The sequence below is a fragment of the Myodes glareolus genome, chromosome X (assembly GCF_982192425.1).
Source record: "Myodes glareolus chromosome X, mMyoGla1.1, whole genome shotgun sequence".
NCBI lineage: Eukaryota > Metazoa > Chordata > Mammalia > Rodentia > Cricetidae > Myodes > Myodes glareolus.
The window spans coordinates 131,192,209-131,211,809 of record NC_142053.1 but is presented as its reverse complement, the minus strand read 5'-3'; the positions used below and the strand labels follow the sequence as shown (position 1 = coordinate 131,211,809).

The 19,601-nt window shown below is 39.0% G+C and overlaps 1 protein-coding gene across 1 annotated transcript in view; it reads left to right on the top strand.

Moving 5' to 3' along the window:
* Nucleotides 1-18,074, top strand: part of Ccnb3 (cyclin B3) — a 63,353-nt gene extending 45,279 nt beyond the window's left edge. The window contains exons 9-14 of the mRNA XM_085684530.1: nucleotides 5,611-5,703; nucleotides 8,260-8,397; nucleotides 12,294-12,449; nucleotides 13,612-13,761; nucleotides 17,514-17,644; nucleotides 17,878-18,074. Coding sequence (XP_085540656.1) covers nucleotides 5,611-5,703; nucleotides 8,260-8,397; nucleotides 12,294-12,449; nucleotides 13,612-13,761; nucleotides 17,514-17,644; nucleotides 17,878-17,959 — 750 coding nt within the window. The 3' untranslated portion in view covers nucleotides 17,960-18,074. The remainder of the gene's footprint in view (nucleotides 1-5,610; nucleotides 5,704-8,259; nucleotides 8,398-12,293; nucleotides 12,450-13,611; nucleotides 13,762-17,513; nucleotides 17,645-17,877) is intronic.
* Nucleotides 18,075-19,601: the final 1,527 nt, after the last annotated feature.

Genomic DNA, 19,601 nt, shown 5'->3' with positions numbered 1-19,601 from the left:
CATCTATTGGTAGCTTATTGTAAGTTGATCATTACAGTAAAGAATTTGTAGACATTATCTTAACTCTTCTAAAATTTCTTGATGGTAGAGATTATTATCTCCTTCTAAAAATTTAAGAGAAACAACCCAGAGTCATCCATATTACATGGTAGAATTGAAATAGAAACAAATGTCTGATTACCATGGAGATCATAACCTTGCAACATCTAAGTGCTGATCAGACAGTCTAAGATAAAAATCATAAGTAGCTTATCTCTGAGTAACTTCTGTTAGAGATCTTTTTTCCTTGTTTTCCCATGTTTCTGACATTATATGTAATAATCACACCCCTTGTTTCAACTTTTCAATTTGGTGCAGTATTCTTTGCCTTTGAAAATGAAAGCCTGCTTTAAATATTGATTAGTTCCAAATTTTCTCCTCTTTTTCAATGGAATAGGTAATAACAAGATTATCTACCAAATAGAAGTTTGAGCAGACTCTTTATATGATGGTGAATGAATATCTCACACTCTCTTTAGAGAGTATTGATTATCTGAGTCCATGCCTTTTCTAATATGCAGATACCTCTTGACATATGAAGAAGATAACATCTAAATAAATTCACTGCAAATTGAAATATACACCCCCAGCTACAGTGTTCACTGTAAAATGTAGATTGATAAAGCTACCCAGTACTGAGAGAGAGATACAGAGGGGGTGGAGAAAGAGAGAGAGAGAGAGAGAGAGAGAGAGAGAGAGAGAGAGAGAGAGAGAGAGAGAGAGAGGTTTGTATCATATATTTTTAGCCTTGAAAAATATCAAAATTAAGAACCAGTAGTTGTGTTTCTACTGAATTTGTATTGCTTTTTAAGTTGAGTCTTAACTTAGCAGTATCAGATGAAATCTGAATTTTTCCTGTTTCATACTTTTTATTTTTTTGAAAATAAAATTTTCATACATTATATTCTTTTTAAAGTAATATAAGTTGTAATTTTTATTTCCTTAGGAATTAGAGTTAATTTTTTTTCATCCAAAGCTGATGCAACATTTTGCAACGCAGCAATTGCCCATTTCTCTAACACAACTACTCAACAGTTTGGTAGATTCTGACACTGAGCCCCTAAATTTCACATCAGCTCCCTCAGATAAAGGGCTCATTTACACAGTAATGTACCAACCCCATACATCAAACATAGACAAGGTATCCGGGATGCCCATGTTTCTACCCATTTGATAACAAATTTCACATTTCCCAGGATTCCTCATACTATTATTTGGATCTCGAATTTTCCACAAAGGTTTAGTCCCTAACTTGAAATGATATTGTGAGGTAGCATAACCTTTAGGAGATTCATTTTAAGATGAGATTCGTGTCTAACACAAATGCCTCTTCTTATGGGAAACTTGCCCCATGATGCAAAAGAACACAGGTCTCACTTTGCTGTTGCTTTGTATAATTATCAGTCTTTCCTGAGACCCTGTAGGTTCTATGACAGCAATAAAAAGTCTGTCTTATTTTTATTCTCTGTGATATGGCCCAGCATATTGTGTTGTTGAGCAAATGTTTGCTGAATGAGCCTCATTTCCATGTATCTAAGGCGTATGAAACTAAGTAAAAATCAAGACATTAGTAATACCTGACTGGTGAAACTGAGTGAGAGGAAAGCATCCTTGAAAAGGGGATAGGATGGATGAAAGTCAAGAAAAATCCTAAAGACTAAAGCTGGGAAGTGTAAAGGAAAGGACTGGGCATGATACTAATGCTGAGTGGTATGATGATGTCACTGCTGTGACACTGGCCACAGGCAGTGATTAAGATAGATATAGTATACTCTATGTAAGTCTCGGAATGATCTCTCTAGTTATAACACACTTTCCTGTCCTTTAATGGTCAGTTTCCACATTTCATTCCATGAGAGGCTGTTATCCAATTGGGAGATGTGCATTATTTATAATTATTTTTATTTTGCTGGTGTAACTGTTTTGCATGCATGCAAGTGCATGGTGTGTACAGTGCCTGCCAAGCCAGAAGCAGACGTTGGATCTTTCGGAGCTGAACTTATTTATTGGATTGTGAGCCACCATCACGCGGGTGCTAAGAATGGAACCTGAGTCTTCTACAAGAGTAATAATTGCTCTTAACCACCGACAATAGCTCCAGCCTCAAGATCTAAACTGTCTATTGTTTTTTTCATTGGATATTCCTGTAGGCTGTTATGAGAACCTGTTATTGTACTATCTTTTGATTGTTCCTAATTATAAAAAATCATACACACCATTAAAAAAATCTGTTGGTTACATTTTCTGCTCTTTATACAACTCATAAACTTTTTTTTAAAAAAAAACACTTAGCAATGATGATTCATTTTAGAATAATGATGCAGTGAAAAAAGTACAAATTTCTTGGTGATTTCAAATTCTTAGTATGTTATTCTGAGATTGAGGGACAATAGATAAGTATTCTAAGATAAAAAAGATGAGATTCAATTATCAAAAGAATGCTTGTAGAGGGTATTTTGGGGCCATAGTCTCTGTGCTTCCAGGCTGCCATATGTTCCTGGCATCATGGACTACTTTACCATGTCAACCACACTTCGTACAGTATATTCTGCTCATAGTTTTCCCTCCACCATTTACTCCCAGGTCCTTCCTCCCTCCCTACCAACTCCATGCCTTCTTTTTCTTTCTTTGGATTTTTTTTAATTTCAGATATTTTATTAATTATTTGAGAATTTCTCTTTTTTCTGTTTTAAAAGTTTTTATTATTTCAGAATTCCATGATGCTATAATGCATTTTTTAAAACAATCTTTTCTCATTTTACATACCAATCTCAGTTCTCCCTCACTTCCTCCCATTCCCCTCACTTTCTCCCCACCACACCTCCATCCACTCCTCAGAGAGGGTAAGGCTTCCCATGGGGAGTCAGCAAAGTCTGGTATATCACTTTGAGGCAGAACCGAGGCCCTCCTTCCTATATTTGGAGCCCCCCCCCAAAAAAATGGACTCCAAAAAGCCAGTTCAAGCAGTAGGGATAAATGGTCCCACTGCCACTGTGGCCCCACAGACTGCCTAAGCCACATAACTGTCACCCACATTCAGAGGGCCTAGTTGAGTCCTATGCAGCGTCCCCCACTGTCAGTCCAGAGTCATATTCACACTCCTTCCCAACTCCTCCTAGATCCATCCCTACCTCCATAAGCACCAACTTTGTGTCTTCTTTTTCTCAGCCCATCAAGTCCCATATGTGTTGACCTAAAATTATTTCTTGGCCACCCGTGGAGCATAGTTAATATACCAAGAATCACATTCTTAAGAAAATTGACATTCCTTCTCCCAGAAGCTATAGGTTGTCAATAGTTCCCCAGCTGAGGTGGAATTTCATGCCCTCTTCCTGCCTCCATGCTGGAATTTTATCTGGGTAGAGCTTGTGCAGGCCTTCTGCATGCCACCACGACCACTATGAATGCATAGATATTAGGCCTGGAAAACACTGTTTCAGTCATCTCTGACTCTTACAGTCCTTCTACCCTCTTTTCCTTCCTTCCTTCCTTCCTTCCTTCCTTCCTTCCTTCCTTCCTTCCTTCCTTCCTTCCTTCCTTCCTTCTCTCTCTCTCTCTCTCTCTCTCTCTCTCTCTCTCTCTCTCTCTCCTCTCTTTCTTTCTTTCTTTCTTTCTCAAGACAAGGTTTCTCTGTAGTTTTTGGAGCCTGTCCTGAAACTAGCTCTTGTAGACCAGGCAGTCCTCGAACACACAGAGATCTGTCTGCCTCTTTCTCCCAAGTGCTGGAATTAAAGTTGTGCGTCATCATCATCTGGCTTTTACCCCCTTTTCACAAAGTATCTCTGAGCCATTTGGGGCTGAGTATTCCATGGTGTCTTATTTTGGGCACATTGATCAGTTATGGGTTTCAGTTAATTGCCTTCTACTAAAGGAAGAAGCTTCTCTGATGAGGGTTGAGAGATGTATGCAATCTATGGATGTAGTAGTAAGTTTATCCCCTGGTTTTTGGCCCCAAATAATGGTGCCAAGTATGGCTTCTGTCTTGTGGAGCAGGCCTTAAAACCAACTGGAGCATGTTTGGTTACTTCCATAACATCCAGTCCACTATTGGGCCAGGTGAAATATCTTGCTATTATTATTATGGCCTGCAAGGTTCTCAGCTGGGTAAGACTGATGATTAATTTTCTTTTCTGGTAATAGACACACCACTTTCCAGAACTAGGAAAGCTGGCCAGTAGGGATGAAGCTTTAAGGTCATGATTTTTTTCATCTTCTGTTTTTACAGTGTGAGATATTTTTGTTTGTTTGTTTGTTTTTGTGATGAGACCTAGGTATCTGGAATTAAATGTTGGTGGTTTTTCTTGGTAGAGATACAGGCTCTTACCTTTGTTGTGTGGGTATTTATTGCTACTACAATTTATCAGGTTATGGTTCAGTTGAGTGGTGTTTGGAGCTCAGTATTGGGGCAACTCTGTTGGTGTTTAAATGGGATGTCATAAGCAGTCCCATTTAAAGTAGAATAGGTACAACTTCTGAGCCCAGGAGAAGACCATCTGTAGCTAGAAGATTCTTATGGCTGATCTTTAGAAGTCTATGAGAGCTCACTCATCAAGTTCTACATGTTGTCCTTGGGTAGCAGAAACTGGGATCTCAATGGGAGTGGAAGGTGCTCCCTGAAGGTAGGGAACAGAGTGTTATGCCATATTTGGGTGGAGATGGGTAGGATGTAGGCTGGACTGAAGTTCTATACCTGGGGCTGTACTCACAGGAGCCATGAGATCTCTAGGTAGCACCGTGGGTAGGGTGGCTCATAGATTAGCTCTGTGGTTGATGCCTGAGTTTGAGCTCATAGAGTACCACATAGTCCATAGTCCACATAGAATTGCCAGTGGGGTGACTGAGGGGTCAGGCAGGTAGGTAGACTGACTCTGGTGGGTCTCATTGGAAATCTTGACATAAATGTAGACACCAAGCTTAGTTTTCTAAATTAAAATATGAAGCTTTACAAGACATTTGAGGGAGTCCTACATATGTATATCAAAGTTGAAAAATCATTGGTCTGCACAACATGGTATTGTGTTTTAGACTGAATTACAAAGAAGTATTGCAACTCTTTTAGTATTCCTTGGCAACCAAGAGTGTGTTCCCCTATATCTCTTATGACACTTAATATCTTTTTATTTTATTTTTTCTTTATTTTACATTCCAACCACAGTTATCCCTCCTACTTCTCCTCCCGCCCACCCCCATCCACTCCTCCCAACAGGTAAGGGCTCCCATGGGTGGTGAAGCTTGGACTATCTGAGGGGCCCCTGGCAGTAGGACCAGGAACTATTCCTAGTGCATGAACTAGCCTGTTGGAGCCCATTCCCTATGGTGGAATGCCATTTTTAGCCTTAATGCAGTGTGTGTGTGTGGGGTGTGGTCCTGCCTCGACTTAATTGCTAGACACTTAGATATCTTATATGTCCATTTCCCAAAGATAGCTTGAACTTGTTCGTAAAAGAACACTCTAATGTGCTCACATCTGATACCAGTTGAAAGTAGTGCATTAGAATCATGAAAAAGAGTTAATTGTTAAAATTTTGAAATATAAGAATGGTTTATTAACAATTTTTTCAACAATGCCAGGAAAAGTTCATAGTTGGGAAATACATGGAGCGGCAGATGGAGCTCACCAGTACGATGAGAGCCATTCTTGTGGACTGGATGGTGGAAATACAGGTATGCCTGGTAGCTGCTGCCTTGAGAAGCTGTTTATCTCTTTTTCAGTTCAAATCAAACATGCTAAAAACTTACTGGATCTGTAGAGCTGAAGAAACCATAGTTCCTGAGTTCTAGAAATTTATTATGTAGATGCAAAATAAGACACAAAGACAAGTAAATACAATATAAAATCTGATGGCTGCTACTAGTATTTGGCTTATATGTTCATGATTTGGTAGATCAGCTTCTGATTGACTGTAAATTCAGCATCTTTGATAGACTGATACTCAGTTGTTTGGTTACAAGGTGGGGTTGCAACATTTACAGGTTGTAGTTCACTATACAGAGAGTCTGCTTCAGCTAAACTTGTTCAAATACAGAGGCTGGATTAAGGCCAATTACTTTGTTTCAATATTCTCTAGGAGTAACAAGTATATGTTATTTAAAGTGTATCTTTCTAGACCATTTTCTGTATGTTTTGTGGTTAAGGTTCTGCTGTCTCTTGTTTATGTCAATAATACACATTAAACCTTAAATCCTTCTGCCTCAGCTTTCTGAGTATTGAGATCACAGGCCTGTGCTACTATATACAAGCACATCCCGCAAACGAATGTTGTGGTACCAGCCTGTAGTACCTATATTTGGGAGGTGAAGGCAGCAGATCAAGAGAGTAATGCCATCTTCAGCTTCACAGCAAGTTTGAAGTCAGTGTGGGTTATATGAGACCCCACCTCGAAACAATCACACACACACACACACACAGACACACAGACACACACACACACACACACACACACACACACACACGCGTAATCCAGGTAATCTTTTCCTATAAATATAGATCTATTGTGCTCTTTTTAAAGGCTCTATGATTCTCTCATCTGTATAAAAATCTTCATTTAGCTAACTAGCCTTTTAACATAACTGGTCTAATAACTTCCCCTAAGATAGGATTAAATAGTTAATATGTTTCAATTCACTTCTTTCTCCTTCTAATTTTAAAAATCTAAACGTTTAGGTCTATATTAGTCTTATCTAGTGTGTTGTATTACTTTTGAATTAAAAAGTATCTGTGTGGCTCTGATTTCTATAATTATCTTGTAATATTGCAAGACCTTTAAATTTAAATGTTTAGTCTTTGGCTCCAAGAATTTTTATCTTTTTTTCTACCTTTTTTCTTTTACTTTCTTGTTTAAAACACTTGCATTAAGGGCTGACTTTAAAGAGGCTGAAGAAAGCAATCAGCTCTGCTACCTATTAAACTCTCTCAGAAGCAGATTATCTGCAAATGGCTTAGCACCAGGTTTCATGGTGGAGCCAGCAGGAATGGAGCAGGAAAGAACTTGCTTTCACCTTCTGTTATACCCCATTTCCTGGGATAGAAGGCTAGTAAATCCAAACATGAGCACCCAAGTGGAACCCCAGCCTGCACACAAAAGGCTGAGCACGATAGTGTGTCTGTAATCCCAGCACTGAAAGGGTGAGGAATGACAGATCTCTGTAGCTCACTGGTTACCTGGCCTACCAAAATCAGTGAGCTGCAAATTCCATTGAGAGATTGTCTGAAAGACTAAGGTAGATAGCATCTGAGGACAATACCTGAGGTTGACCTCTGACCTCTACATGTGCATACATTGCACCACCTACATGTGCATTCATGCATATATGTGAAAACACACAGGACTATCATTCATATATTACCCGTGTATTTATTTGTTGCCATTTAATACCAGCATGCAGGAACAGGTGTGTACACAGGAAAGCATTGGCTGTACTTTTTTTCTCACAGAGGCATTATCCTTAGATACTGCTTCCAATTTCTGTCATCATTTATTTATTTGTGATTATCTGGTTTCAATTTGCTACTTAAGATTGTAGCCATTACTTTTCTCCTAGATGAGCTCTTCCCATACCTATCTTAAGACGTTCGTTTGGATACTGTGGACAGCAAAATAAAATGTCCATGTCAGAATCCCTAGAACATGTGAAAATGTTAAAGTTGCTAATCAGCTGAATTTAAGATAGGCCAATGATCTCAGATTATTAGAGTAAACCGAATGTATTTTCAGGTGTCCTTAAATGTGGAGCAGGGAGATTGGGTTATATAATATGAGAAAGATTTGTCTGGTTATTCATAGGTTTGGGAGATAAAAGGGGGCAACAGACCAAAAATTGTTAGTTGCCTCTATAAACTAGATAAGAAAGACAATAAATTCTTTACTAGAACTTCTAGAGAGAAAGATAGACCTGTTACAAAGTTGACTTTTAGCCCTGTCTCTGTATTAGAGATCAAGGAGGAAGAGGGTATATGGAGTCAAGACACTCGCAACCACTGTCTAGCTTGTAAGGTTTATTATCTGTCTGAAGGATAATTACAGATAATTGCAAGGTCCTTAACGAGGTTAGACAGCAGTATATGTCAGTACCTTTCTGAAGTAGTTTCCACATTCCTAGCAGAATACAAACTGGCTAGGGCTATCCTTGATGCTCCAGACAGTCAAGGTTTCTAGATCTATCTGGAGATGGCTGTTTGTTTGGAAAATATGCAAATTCCTATCTTACTTGTTCTTTCAGACATCCTTTCAGATGAGTAATGAGACCTTGTATTTGGCAGTGAAGATAATGGATCACTACCTAATGAAGGCACAATGCAAGAAGAAAGACCTACAGTTCCTTGGTTCCACTGTCTACATGATTGCAGCCAAATTTGAGGTGACTCTGAATCCTTAAGGTCTGAGGGGAACTAATCAAATATCCATCCTAAACAGAGAATGAGTATATATATGTATATACTTACATAAGTAAACTTGTGTATATACATCTCTATAAATTTATTTATATGTGTATATAAATTATATGTGTGTATGTATGCAGATATTTTCTTATCAAATGTTTGTCTATTTCCTCAACTCTGGAAAGTTCTTGGTTGTCTCTGGTGGTATATTTGCCCTGGGAGCAGCAAGGTTCACTTGTTTAGGCTTTAAAGATACCTTATGGGCACAGGTGCCTAATTTGATAGATAGTTCTGTTACAAACTTCCTGCTCAATCATGATTTTCTACCCTCTTCGCAAGCTTTTCTTGTTCCACCAGCTATATCCTTGTCTAGGGAAATCTATCTGCATCTCTAATAAAGCAAAGTAGAGTTTTATTAGTCTAGTCTAGGAGGCAATCAATGTAAAATGGTTCAGTATAGATTATAGTGAGTCTAAAATGGTTTGGGTGAAATAGTTATTTTTGAAGTAACAGTATAAAGACAACTGGCCTTTTCTTCATGACCATAATACATCTAGTTAACTTCACTAATTCTTTATTTTGTTTAGGAGGACCAATTTCTGTTAAAAGGTTCAAAAACTTTGGAATTATTTTTTTTCTTTTGGTGTGTCTGTTGCCCCCTTTCATTTTGTGCATCTGCTCCCTCTCTTCCATTTTCCTAGCTACCTACTTCCTTTTCTACCTTCTATGTCCCTCCCTCCCTATCTCATTTCTTTCCTGCCATAAGTACCTCTTAGTACTTACCATTAGAGACACTGTCCTGCACCTTATTTTAAAAGCCTGGGCCTAGGTAGAGTAAGAAGAAAGGCAAAGGGGAACGGCTTACTTTCCCAAACTTTGGAACCAGAAGTATCCCTCTTCCTGTTGTCAGAACAGAAGGCATCGACTAAGGCCAATGGACGAAGGGTGTCTTCCTCTTACAGCATTTAGAAATATTGGAAGATTTTTAAAAAGGATTTATTTCTATTTCCTAATAATCTGTATATCTCTGTATGGGAGGCTGCACATGTAAGTCAGGAATCCATGGAATCAGTGATGTCATATGTCTTTGGAACTGAGTTTACAGGCAGCTGTGAGCTAGTTGATGTGAATACTAAGAACCAAACCTGAGTCTCCTGGAATAGCAGTAGGCACTATTAACTGCTGAGCCATTTTTTTCTACCCCTGAAAGTGTTTTCAATTATAAAAATTGAATTCAAATGTAACATTATTTACCCACTCCCTTTTCTTCCTTAATCCCTCTAAACTCCTTTACTCCATTTCAAATTCATGGCCTCTTTTCCTTTGATTATTATTCTTTATATGCATATATGCATAAAAATAAAAATACAGCCTTTTGATTCCATTTAATATTGCTTGTATGTCCGTGATTTCAGAGCTGACCACTTGATATTAGATAACCAATTAGGGGGCTCATCTCTGAGAAAGACGAATTCTCCCTCTCTCAGCAGTTAGTAATTGCCTGTAGTTCTTTGTGTAGGAGTGGGGCTTGTGAGGTTTCCCCCTTCCACATTTGCATGTCTGTTGTCATTGCCATTGATCAGGTTTTGTTGAGGCAGCCACACTGTTGAGATTTCATGGACACAGGTTTCCTTTCATTTCTAGGAGACACATCTCACAGCAGCCTTCCTGGTCCTCTGTCTCTTACAGCCTTTCCTTCCCTCCTCCCACAGTGTCCCCCAAACCTTATGCGCAGGACATATAGCTTTGTGCTATAGATATATCAGCTTGGGGTAGGTACCCCATGATCATTTGATTTCTGCATCTTAACCATTTATGGTTTTCTCTAATGCTCTCCACGTGCTGCAAAGAGAAGCTTCTTAGATGAAAGATGATAATTAACACTGATCTGTGGGCATACGGGTAAGTTTTAGAGCAGTTAGGAATTATGCCAATCTAATAAAGCAGCATAGGTTCTTAGGGTCTTCTCTAAGATCAGTAACCTCACTAGCTCTGGGAAGTTGGCTGGCTTTCCAGTAGCAGACATTATGTTCTTCCTGTTGAAGGGCCTTAAGTCTAATTAGACGGTTGTTGCTTACCACCAAGATAGGACTGTCACTATTGTACTTCTGGGATCTCATGCCATCCTTGTACTATGAAAGCTAAACCTCAGGGAGGAAGCTTTCGGGTCAAATACAGCTCAAATTCTTCCTCCAGAGTTGTTGTGTCCAAAATATGTGGTGTCTTCAGCAACAAGGACGTTATTTCAATCTCTGGGAGGCAGCCAAGGTTAACAGCAGTAGCTTGTGTTGACTTGAGAGTTTCCTGGATTACCCTGACCAACAGCTTGATGAAAGGTGGTTCTGGGAGATTTGCTAGATAGTCTGTGGCTGTTGGGGGAGCATTACAAAATGACTGACAATAAATGCTAGTGAGGATGTGGGAAAGGGGAACCCCAGTTCACTATTAATGAGAAGGCAAACTAGTACAACCATTCTAGAATTAAGCTGGGACAATCCCCAAATCGCTAACTATAAATGAACCATATGACCCACCTATAATGCTCCTTGGCATATATCCAAAAAAATTGACATTCCTACTTCATAAATAATGTGTTCCTCAACATATATTGTGTCTGTATTCACAACAGTTAAGAAATGGAAACAATCTAAATGTCTTTCAATAGATAGATACTGAAAATATAGTATGTATACACAATGGAATACTATTCAGCTGTAAAGAAAAAATGAAATCGTGAAATTTGAAGGTAAATGGATGGGACTAGAAAATAGTAAATTGAGTAAGGTAACCCACACCAAGAAAGATAAATGCCACATATTCTCTGATATGTGCGTTTCAGCTCCAAATCTTTATCTGTGAGTATATCCTGCAAAAAATAGGAATGTAAAAATTGACCATGGGAGGAGGGAACTGGAGTGGGGAATATCACGATACAGGTGACCTGAAGGAGTTTTTAAAGGAGATGTGGGAATGAGATTGTTATGGAAGAAAGGGACAAGTGACATGAGAATATGCAAACCTGGTGAAGTCATAGGCGGAGGAGGAATAGAGGGAACAGGAGAAAAGCAAGAGGGAAGGACAGTAAGGAGGTAAAGAGGATAGTATGTCTGGAGTGGACAGTGAGCTCTAGGTTAAGTAAAAGCATTGAAGGGTCTTTCTATATACTCATGATTTCCCAAACCATTGTTTAACCTTTAGAGAACAGATGGCAGGAGGTATTCCTCCAGAGAACAGAGGACGGGGGGGTATTCCTCCAGAGAACAGAGGACGGGGGCGGGGTATTCCTCCAGAGAACAGAGGGCAGGGGGGGTATTCCTCCAGAGAACAGAGGACGAGGGGGGGGTATTCCTCCAGAGAACAGAGGACGAGGGGGGGTATTCCTCCAGAGAACAGAGGGCGGGAGGTATTCCCAGCACAGCATTTTGAACTCTCAGCTCCTCTCAATCCTACTATGAATATTTTCTCTAGCTCTAGCTCCTTTTTCTTTGACTTCCTTATGTTCCTTTCCCATAGCAAGCTTTAGATATCTCTATTCTCATTCCCGATTCCCACCCGTCTGACCTCAGAAGTTGTGTCATGTTAAGCTGCTTTTTGCATTGTAAGAGATCATAGCATTTAGCCCCATCCTCTGCCTGATGTTGATACAGTTGAGGGACAAGCAACTATTCTCACGTTTTCTGTTTTGTTTTTTCTTTCTGTTGAGAAATTCAAATAAACTAGCACTGACTCTCAGATCTGCCCCAAAAATCTCTGTCTGGAAATGTGGCTGACTCCTACTTCTCCTTCCTTCACGTTCCTCCTCGCCATCCTTTTATCATAAGCAGAGATGAAACAGATGTTTACATGGATGATCGTGTCTCCTTTTTATTCACAGGAATCTTATCCACCTTCTCTGCCAGAGTTCCTTTATATTTGTGAAAATGTTTATGAACCGCGTGATATGGCTTCCTTGGAAATGAACATCCTAGAAACTCTCGACTTTGACATCAGTATTCCCACTGCATATCATTTTCTGCGTAGATATACTACGGTAACAGGACTGGGGTGGGGAAACATAGCTTAGTTATTTTAAATTCTGGATTAATCCTTTATCCAGAGTAGCTGACAGACTTCTTGGTGAAAGGTTGTTTATCAGATACCTGAGGTGGGACAAGTTATAAATTTCTGTGGTATACCTTTAAGATTTTGGGATAAGAGCAGCGTAGGGATGAGGTAAAAATATTCTTTGATCAGAAGAAGATGCATATGCTTTGGGGAAATGTCAAATATTCTTTTTCTTAGTTATGGTTACGCTAGAAATCACCTTTTAATCATTCATTGTTCCCTATAATTGTTTTATATATGTTTTATGTGTGTTTTAAGTTAAATTTTTGAACATAAGAAAGAAGGGAATGTTTTGGAACATGAAGCATCTCCTAGAGTAGGACTATGTGCAGCTCACAGTTGGGAGACTTTGACCCTTCCAAGGATGATTACTCCTGTGAAGAGAGTCAAAAGGTGCACACTTGGTGAGTTAGGAGACCTAAAGATGGCCAATCTCCATGCCAGTACCATAATCTTCTCTCAGAGTGCTTGCACTTTTGCAGGCAGTGTAAGTGTCACAGCTCTGAGGGGAAAGGCTTCCTCAGTGAAAGCTCTAGTGGGGGAAGGATTTCCTCAAAGTGTCACAGCTCTGAAGGAAAAGGTATCCTGGCAGTCTGGAGTCAAGGAATACTGCAAAGTCACACCATACAACAAACCTCACACAAGAGATTTATTGGGAGGGAAAAACCCAGGAGGGTGGCCGCCTCTACTCAGGTGAGAAGCAGCAGCAAATGGAACAGAAGGTAGGGTTTATATAGCGTTTCTTGGGCAGGGGAAGTTTTCCAGGGTGGGTATTGGTGGGTTTTCAAGTACAGAGCTTGGGTTTTTAACTTCATAGTGTGGGGGCTGAGACTGGCTATTAGGGCGATTAAGAGTGTTCTGTGGGTTAGAACCTGGCAGTTGGAGGGCCTCAAGGGAGGGACCTGGCTACTTGCATGCTTCAAGGGGCTTACAGGCAGGAGTCTGTAAAAGGGGTCATGAAAGCCGAAGAAGTACTTTGTTTAAGCAGAGAATCATGTGGATTAGGGATGAGATAGCTTGAAAGGGATTCTTCTGCCTGATACTGTTTTTCTGAATTGATTGTTAACCCATCTTCTTATTTCCTTTAGTGTGCCCATGCTAGCATGAAGACACTAACTTTGTCCCGCTTCATCTGTGAGCTAACCCTGCCGGAATATGAATTTATCCAAGAGAAGCCATCAAAGCTAGCTGCAGCCTGCCTTGCCTTGGCCCTCTATATGAGGAATCTCGACAATTGTGTAAATGGATGGGAATGGGGTTGCTCAGTTGTTAAAAGCATGATGTTCTAAGTTCAAATCCCCAGTACTCATGTAAAAAGCTACTCATAGCCATTTTTGATTATACCACTAGTCTGTGAACTGGCTGGGAGAGATCAGAGTTATCAATACAAGAGAATCATTGGGAACTTGCTGGCTGCCAACCTGACTCTAGGTTCAGTGAGAAACTCTGTCTCAAAGACCAAGGCAGACAATGGTAGCACAAGACAATCAGACATTTTCCTCTGGCCTGTGCATGTACATGCACAGATACATACATACATACACACATGTGCATGAATGTGCACACACCCCAAAACTACTTGGGGTAGATATTCATGATGGGTGGAGATGGAAATTAGGACTGTTGAAAGTTTTTATAACAAAACTGCTATGTTCCTGTGGCTATGGCTTCTTGATCACTTGCATAATGTATGGACAAGATTTTCTACAGTGATTGCATAGTTGTTCTTAGCCACAATACTGTAACACTTTTTTTTTAAAAGAAAGCCTCCCAGGAAAGCCAAAATTGTAAAACAGACCAATATGAAGTCACTTTGGTTATCATAAGTGCTATTGTGGGCTCACTTCCTATCCTTTACCCCATTCCATTCCTGTCCCTTGCAGTCTCCTTAGCAGAACTGACCTCTAAAGGATCTTGTTCGACTAGGGTTTGAGAAACACTGACCCAGAGACTACAGAATAGTGAAAGGATCTGTTTGTGTGTGTAACAGGGCATGCCTCTAGTGCTATCATCTGAAGTAGAAGTTTCCTATAATTAAAATTTATATTTGATACTTTCCTCAATTTTATAAGATATTGTAGAGAAAAGCAACTGTAGAAAACATTTAATTCTTACTGATGTGTAACATATAATCAAATTAGAGGCAATGTGGTAACAATGCTCTTGTTAAGCAATTTCTAAGGCCTCTTTATCTAGAAATTCTGAGCCACTCTTGATGAGAAAACCTGAATATTGAGGAAGTACCACACAGACACTTAGGTGAACCTGTGCTAACTGTGTTTATTTTTTCTAGCAGTTTCAGTATTTCAGGTTTACGTTGATCTTTTGCATTCTGTCTTGGATAAGATGGAATCTCAAAGTTTTATGTGCATTTTCCTAATGACTAGGGATGCTGAGCATTTTTGGAAGTATTTCTCACCCATGTTTTCTTCTTTTGAGAACTCTCTGTTCAGGCCCTAAGTGCAATTTGTGAATGAGTCATTTGTTTTTGACTATTTGTTTTTGACTTCTTTATATATTCTGGATATTAATCTTCTGTTAGATATATAGCCAGCAAAGATTCTCTCCCATTCTGTGGATTTTCTCTCCTTACCTGGGGTCCCTAGGACCATTGTGGCTTCCAGTAAGCTGCTGGAGCTGTGGAAATTTTAAATTTTATTCCATTGTGATCAGATAGACTACAAGGAGTGATTCCAGTCTTTTTGAAGTTTTAAAGATTTGTGTTGTGTTTCAGGATGCGGTCTATTTCAGAGAAGCTTCCGTGTGCTGCTGAGTAGAATGGATATTCTTTTGTGTTTGGGTAGAGTATTCTGTAGATAACAGTATTTGATGTGTGATGTCACTTATTTCTAATGATTTTCTGTTTAATTTTTGTCCAGATGATTAGTCTATTGGAGAAAGTGTAATATTGAAGTAGGTTGAAGTTAATCTGTGTCTTTACATCCAATAGTATTTTTTAAATGAAGTTGTATACCTCAGAGTTCGGTGCATATATTTTTAGGAAAGTGATACCTTTGTAGTTAACTATTCCCTTAATTAGAATGAATTGTCCCTCTTTATCTCTTCTTATTAGTTTTAGTGTGGAGTCTGTTTTCTCAACTATTAGGATAGCGATGTCTCCTTGCTTTACAGTCCAACTTGATTAGAGTACTTTTGTCCATCTTTACTTTAAGGTGGTGACTGTCTTTCAATATAAAATGTGTTTCTTGAAAACAACAGATGGGTGGAGTTTCTTGTTCTGTTCAGCAAGCCAGTTTCTTTTAATTGGAAAATTGAAGCCATTAGTATTTAAAGTTATTTTTGAAATGTGTATGAGTTAATTGTGGTTATTGTGTCATTGATTTTGGCATTGTTGTTTGTATTCTAAATGCTACTTTGTATCTATCTTATTATTTATTCCTTTCTATTTGTTTCCTTGGTTTCTTGGCTATGCTCATTATTCTCTTCACCCCAAAGCATTGCTTTCTAGGTTTTCTTTAGATTTTGTTTGTTGAAAAAAATTAATACACTTATATCTTGGAAAGTCTTTCTCTCTCCTTAAACTATAGCAGATATTTTTGCTGGGTGTATTAAGCTTAGTTGCTGGTTTTGGATCAGGCAGGAGTGGGCAGACTAAGCAAGAGCACTGGATGTGGGATTTAGGCTATATCTTAAAGGCTGGGTAGGTTGTGTAGAGGGGAGGGTCAAACAGATTCACTATGTTAGACCCTGGAGAAGTATATGCAGGATATGGCTAGGTGGAGAGATTGGATGCCCATACATAAATATTTAGAAGGCAGTCTAACATTGCATTTATTTAGCAAACAATAGTAACAAGTTTCCCACTAGGGCCTTTAACCTCCCCAGCAAAGGACTTTTGACTAGGGTTATAGTGGAGGCTTGTGGAGCCTCAAATTTAATAGGAAAGTAGTTCATTTTTACCTCTATAACAATCATGTCAGTAATATACCAGTAGGTACATCTTGATGGCAGATCAATTATAACATTCAGGGTCCTCTACTGGGTGAGTCTGTTGATAATTTTTCTTCCTAACTAGCCTGTACAGTACCTTATGGCACTATGAAAACTAGCCAGCAGGAAGGAAGCTAGTAGTTCAGTTCCAACTCAATTTCTTTATGTGCTACAACCAAAGTGTGTTGAGTCTTCAGTAGTAGGTTCTTACCATCGAATTTTTGTGGGCAAAGAAAAAGCAATGGCAATAGCCCATATTGATTTGGAGGCATCTGAGGCCTCCCTGACCAATAATTCATAGGAGCTGGCACTGGAATTTTTTGCTCACTAGCCTATGACTTCTGGAAGAAGCAGTATCCACTCATGCAGAATATCCCTGTTCAAGCTTTTTATTATTATTATTATTATTATTATTATATTTTAAAATTAGCTCACAAAATAGTGGATTTCTATATGGCTCCTTCATACATTATTAGCTGTGATTAATTCATTCACCTTTGCTTTCCTGCAACCACTACCCCCATTCTCAATAAAAGCTTCCCACCCTCAGTATCCCTCCCATCTACTTTCATAGTGTATGTTTCAGTATTCCACCCATACCCCAGAGAAGGTCATTTTAAAGCTCAGCCTTGAAAGAAAAGTAGAACTTGTGAGAAGGAATACTTGATGTGGGCAAAGTAGTAACTGAAAAGATGTGAAGGTACTAAAGGAAACAGTATGGTGTGTTTGGGGTAAAATTCTAAAACTAGTCCTATTCCTCAGGTCTTTAGTGAATTTTAGCATACATGAACACCTATAGCTAGGACTAACATATAAATGATAATACCTGGACATATCATCTTTTAAGTTTGTGTTTGAAACTTAATCTTTTAGGTGCTACCCTATAATTATTAGTATCTGCACTGCATTAGTCTTTGAAATGTTTTGAGTATCTCCCCCTGCCTAAACAAGAGATGGGATGCTTAGACTTGAGTAGCATAGTTGGAGGCAAGGGTATATCTTCAATAATAGAAGTTGTTGGTCATTCTTCTTTTTTCAGATTCCTTTACTAGAATATTACACTCACTACAAGATTAGGGAGCTTTGCACCTTGGTCCTGAAGCTAAACAGTTTGGTGGCTTTCCAACCCCATAGCTGCCTCAAGAATGTGTATGAGAAGTATTCTGAAGAGTAAGTACCAAACTCCACTTAGAGTTTATGCTCATTCATGAAAATCTTTCAAATGGTGGGCCTAGAAAAATCTCACTTTAAAAAAAAAGGATTCAGAAATTTTATACCTTCCTTTCTCTACTCTATAGTTAAAGCCAGATAGGAAACCAAGGGCTCTAATGTGCCATTTCCTCTGTGGAACCTCTTTTGCTTTGGCTTATTTTCCTCTAAGCAGACCATATTTCCTTTTGCAGGAACTTCTTTGAAGTTGCCAAAATACCTCCTTTGGACATGAACTATCTAGAGGAGATTTTACAGTATGCATTATTGAACTGATGCCCTCAGACAGCAGCTGCTGGGACAGGCACATACATAGGCTGCATTCATTCGTTTCTCTAATGTTTGAAATTTCATTAATGTTTTTCCTCTCTTTGTATTTTCCTGAATTAACAGTGTTTTGAATATTTATATGTTTTAAATTGCTTTTTATGAAAGAAAAGAAACTGTTATATTTGTTTTTTTTAAAAAAAATTAATAAAAATGCAATGGTTTCTAGAATGGCTGATGTCCCCTTTCATTGCCAAGGTACCCCACATGTGGTCAAGAAGGCTGTTCTCCCAGCGAAGCCTGTTTCAGGATCTAACTTACCCAGTTTTCTTGTCTTTTTAGAGGTTTCCTCCTTAGAGGAAGAGGAATCCATCTGGTGTAAGCTGACAAATAAGTCTATGGCAGGATGCTCCTCAAGAGTGGTACCTAGTTCAAGAAGGGCCCCGGTTCTCCCCTAGACAGGCCTCAGCAGTGCAGAGCCAGAGCAGCTAATAGGGAAGATAGGACAAACTCTTAGTAGTTCCAATCTCAGATTCTTTATTTATTTTTCTTCAATGGTGAAAGATGGAGAAATAAGCTCCCGCAAGGTAGCTCTTGACAGTCTAAATTTGAAAATGAAAACAACTTGTAAGGCTCATTGGAATCTTTTCTGAACCTTATTGTCTACCAAAAGAAGACATTTCTAGTTATAAAATCAACATTTTCCATAAATGCAAGCACCAACAAGTTATTCCATCTTTTTTGCATAAAACCGCAAGAAGTCCTTTTTTCTCTTGCCTTATCTCTGCGGTAATGTGTACTGAGATAGTCACTTCATTAGGAAAGGAATTAAAACCCCCCATGCCAAGGGCCTTTTTCTCAGTCTCCAGGGCGTTCCCAAGTCTATCAAGAAGTACCTGCCACAGCAGACGACTACTTGAACTCTCATTTTTTATTTTTTTTTCCTTTTTTGGTGGTACTAGGGATTGAACCTAAGGTTTCATATAAGGTAGGCTAGTGTGCCACCATTGAGATATGTCTCTAGCCCTTATTTTTATGTTTTGTTTGTCCTTTATTTAACCTTTGTTGATTTCCTACATAAGTACTTCAACTTCCCTCTCCTATCCTAGAGGATATATGCTAGACACCACCTCGCATACCCCCCTCCCACCTTCATGTCTTCTCTCTGTTTTGTAACCCAGTTAGTCCAATTAGTCTTGCCTATTGGACTGTTGACTGTATTGACTCAATTTTGTGCAGGTTTGTGCAGATAACTATGGGACTCTAAGTTCAGGAGTGTAATGGCCATGTCACGTTCAGAAGTTAGCATCTCATAGCACTCCTCTCGATCCTCTGGCTCTTACATTTGTTTCACTTTCTCTTCTGCAATGTTCCCTGAGCCTTAAAAGGCTTGGAATAGATGTCCCATCTAGGGCTGAACATTTAGTGGTCACTTATTCTTAGAACTTTGACCAGTTGTGAGACACTGCGTGAACTGCTATTCATGGCAGAAAGAAGCTTCTCTGCCTAAGGTTAAGAGCAACACTAACCTATTGTTATAAGCATGAATGTTTAGAAGTCATTTTGACACCTAGCAAAGTAACAGTAGTAAGTTTCCCCGCTAGGCACTATGACTCCCTCATTCAGGAATTTTTGACGAGGTTTATAGTAT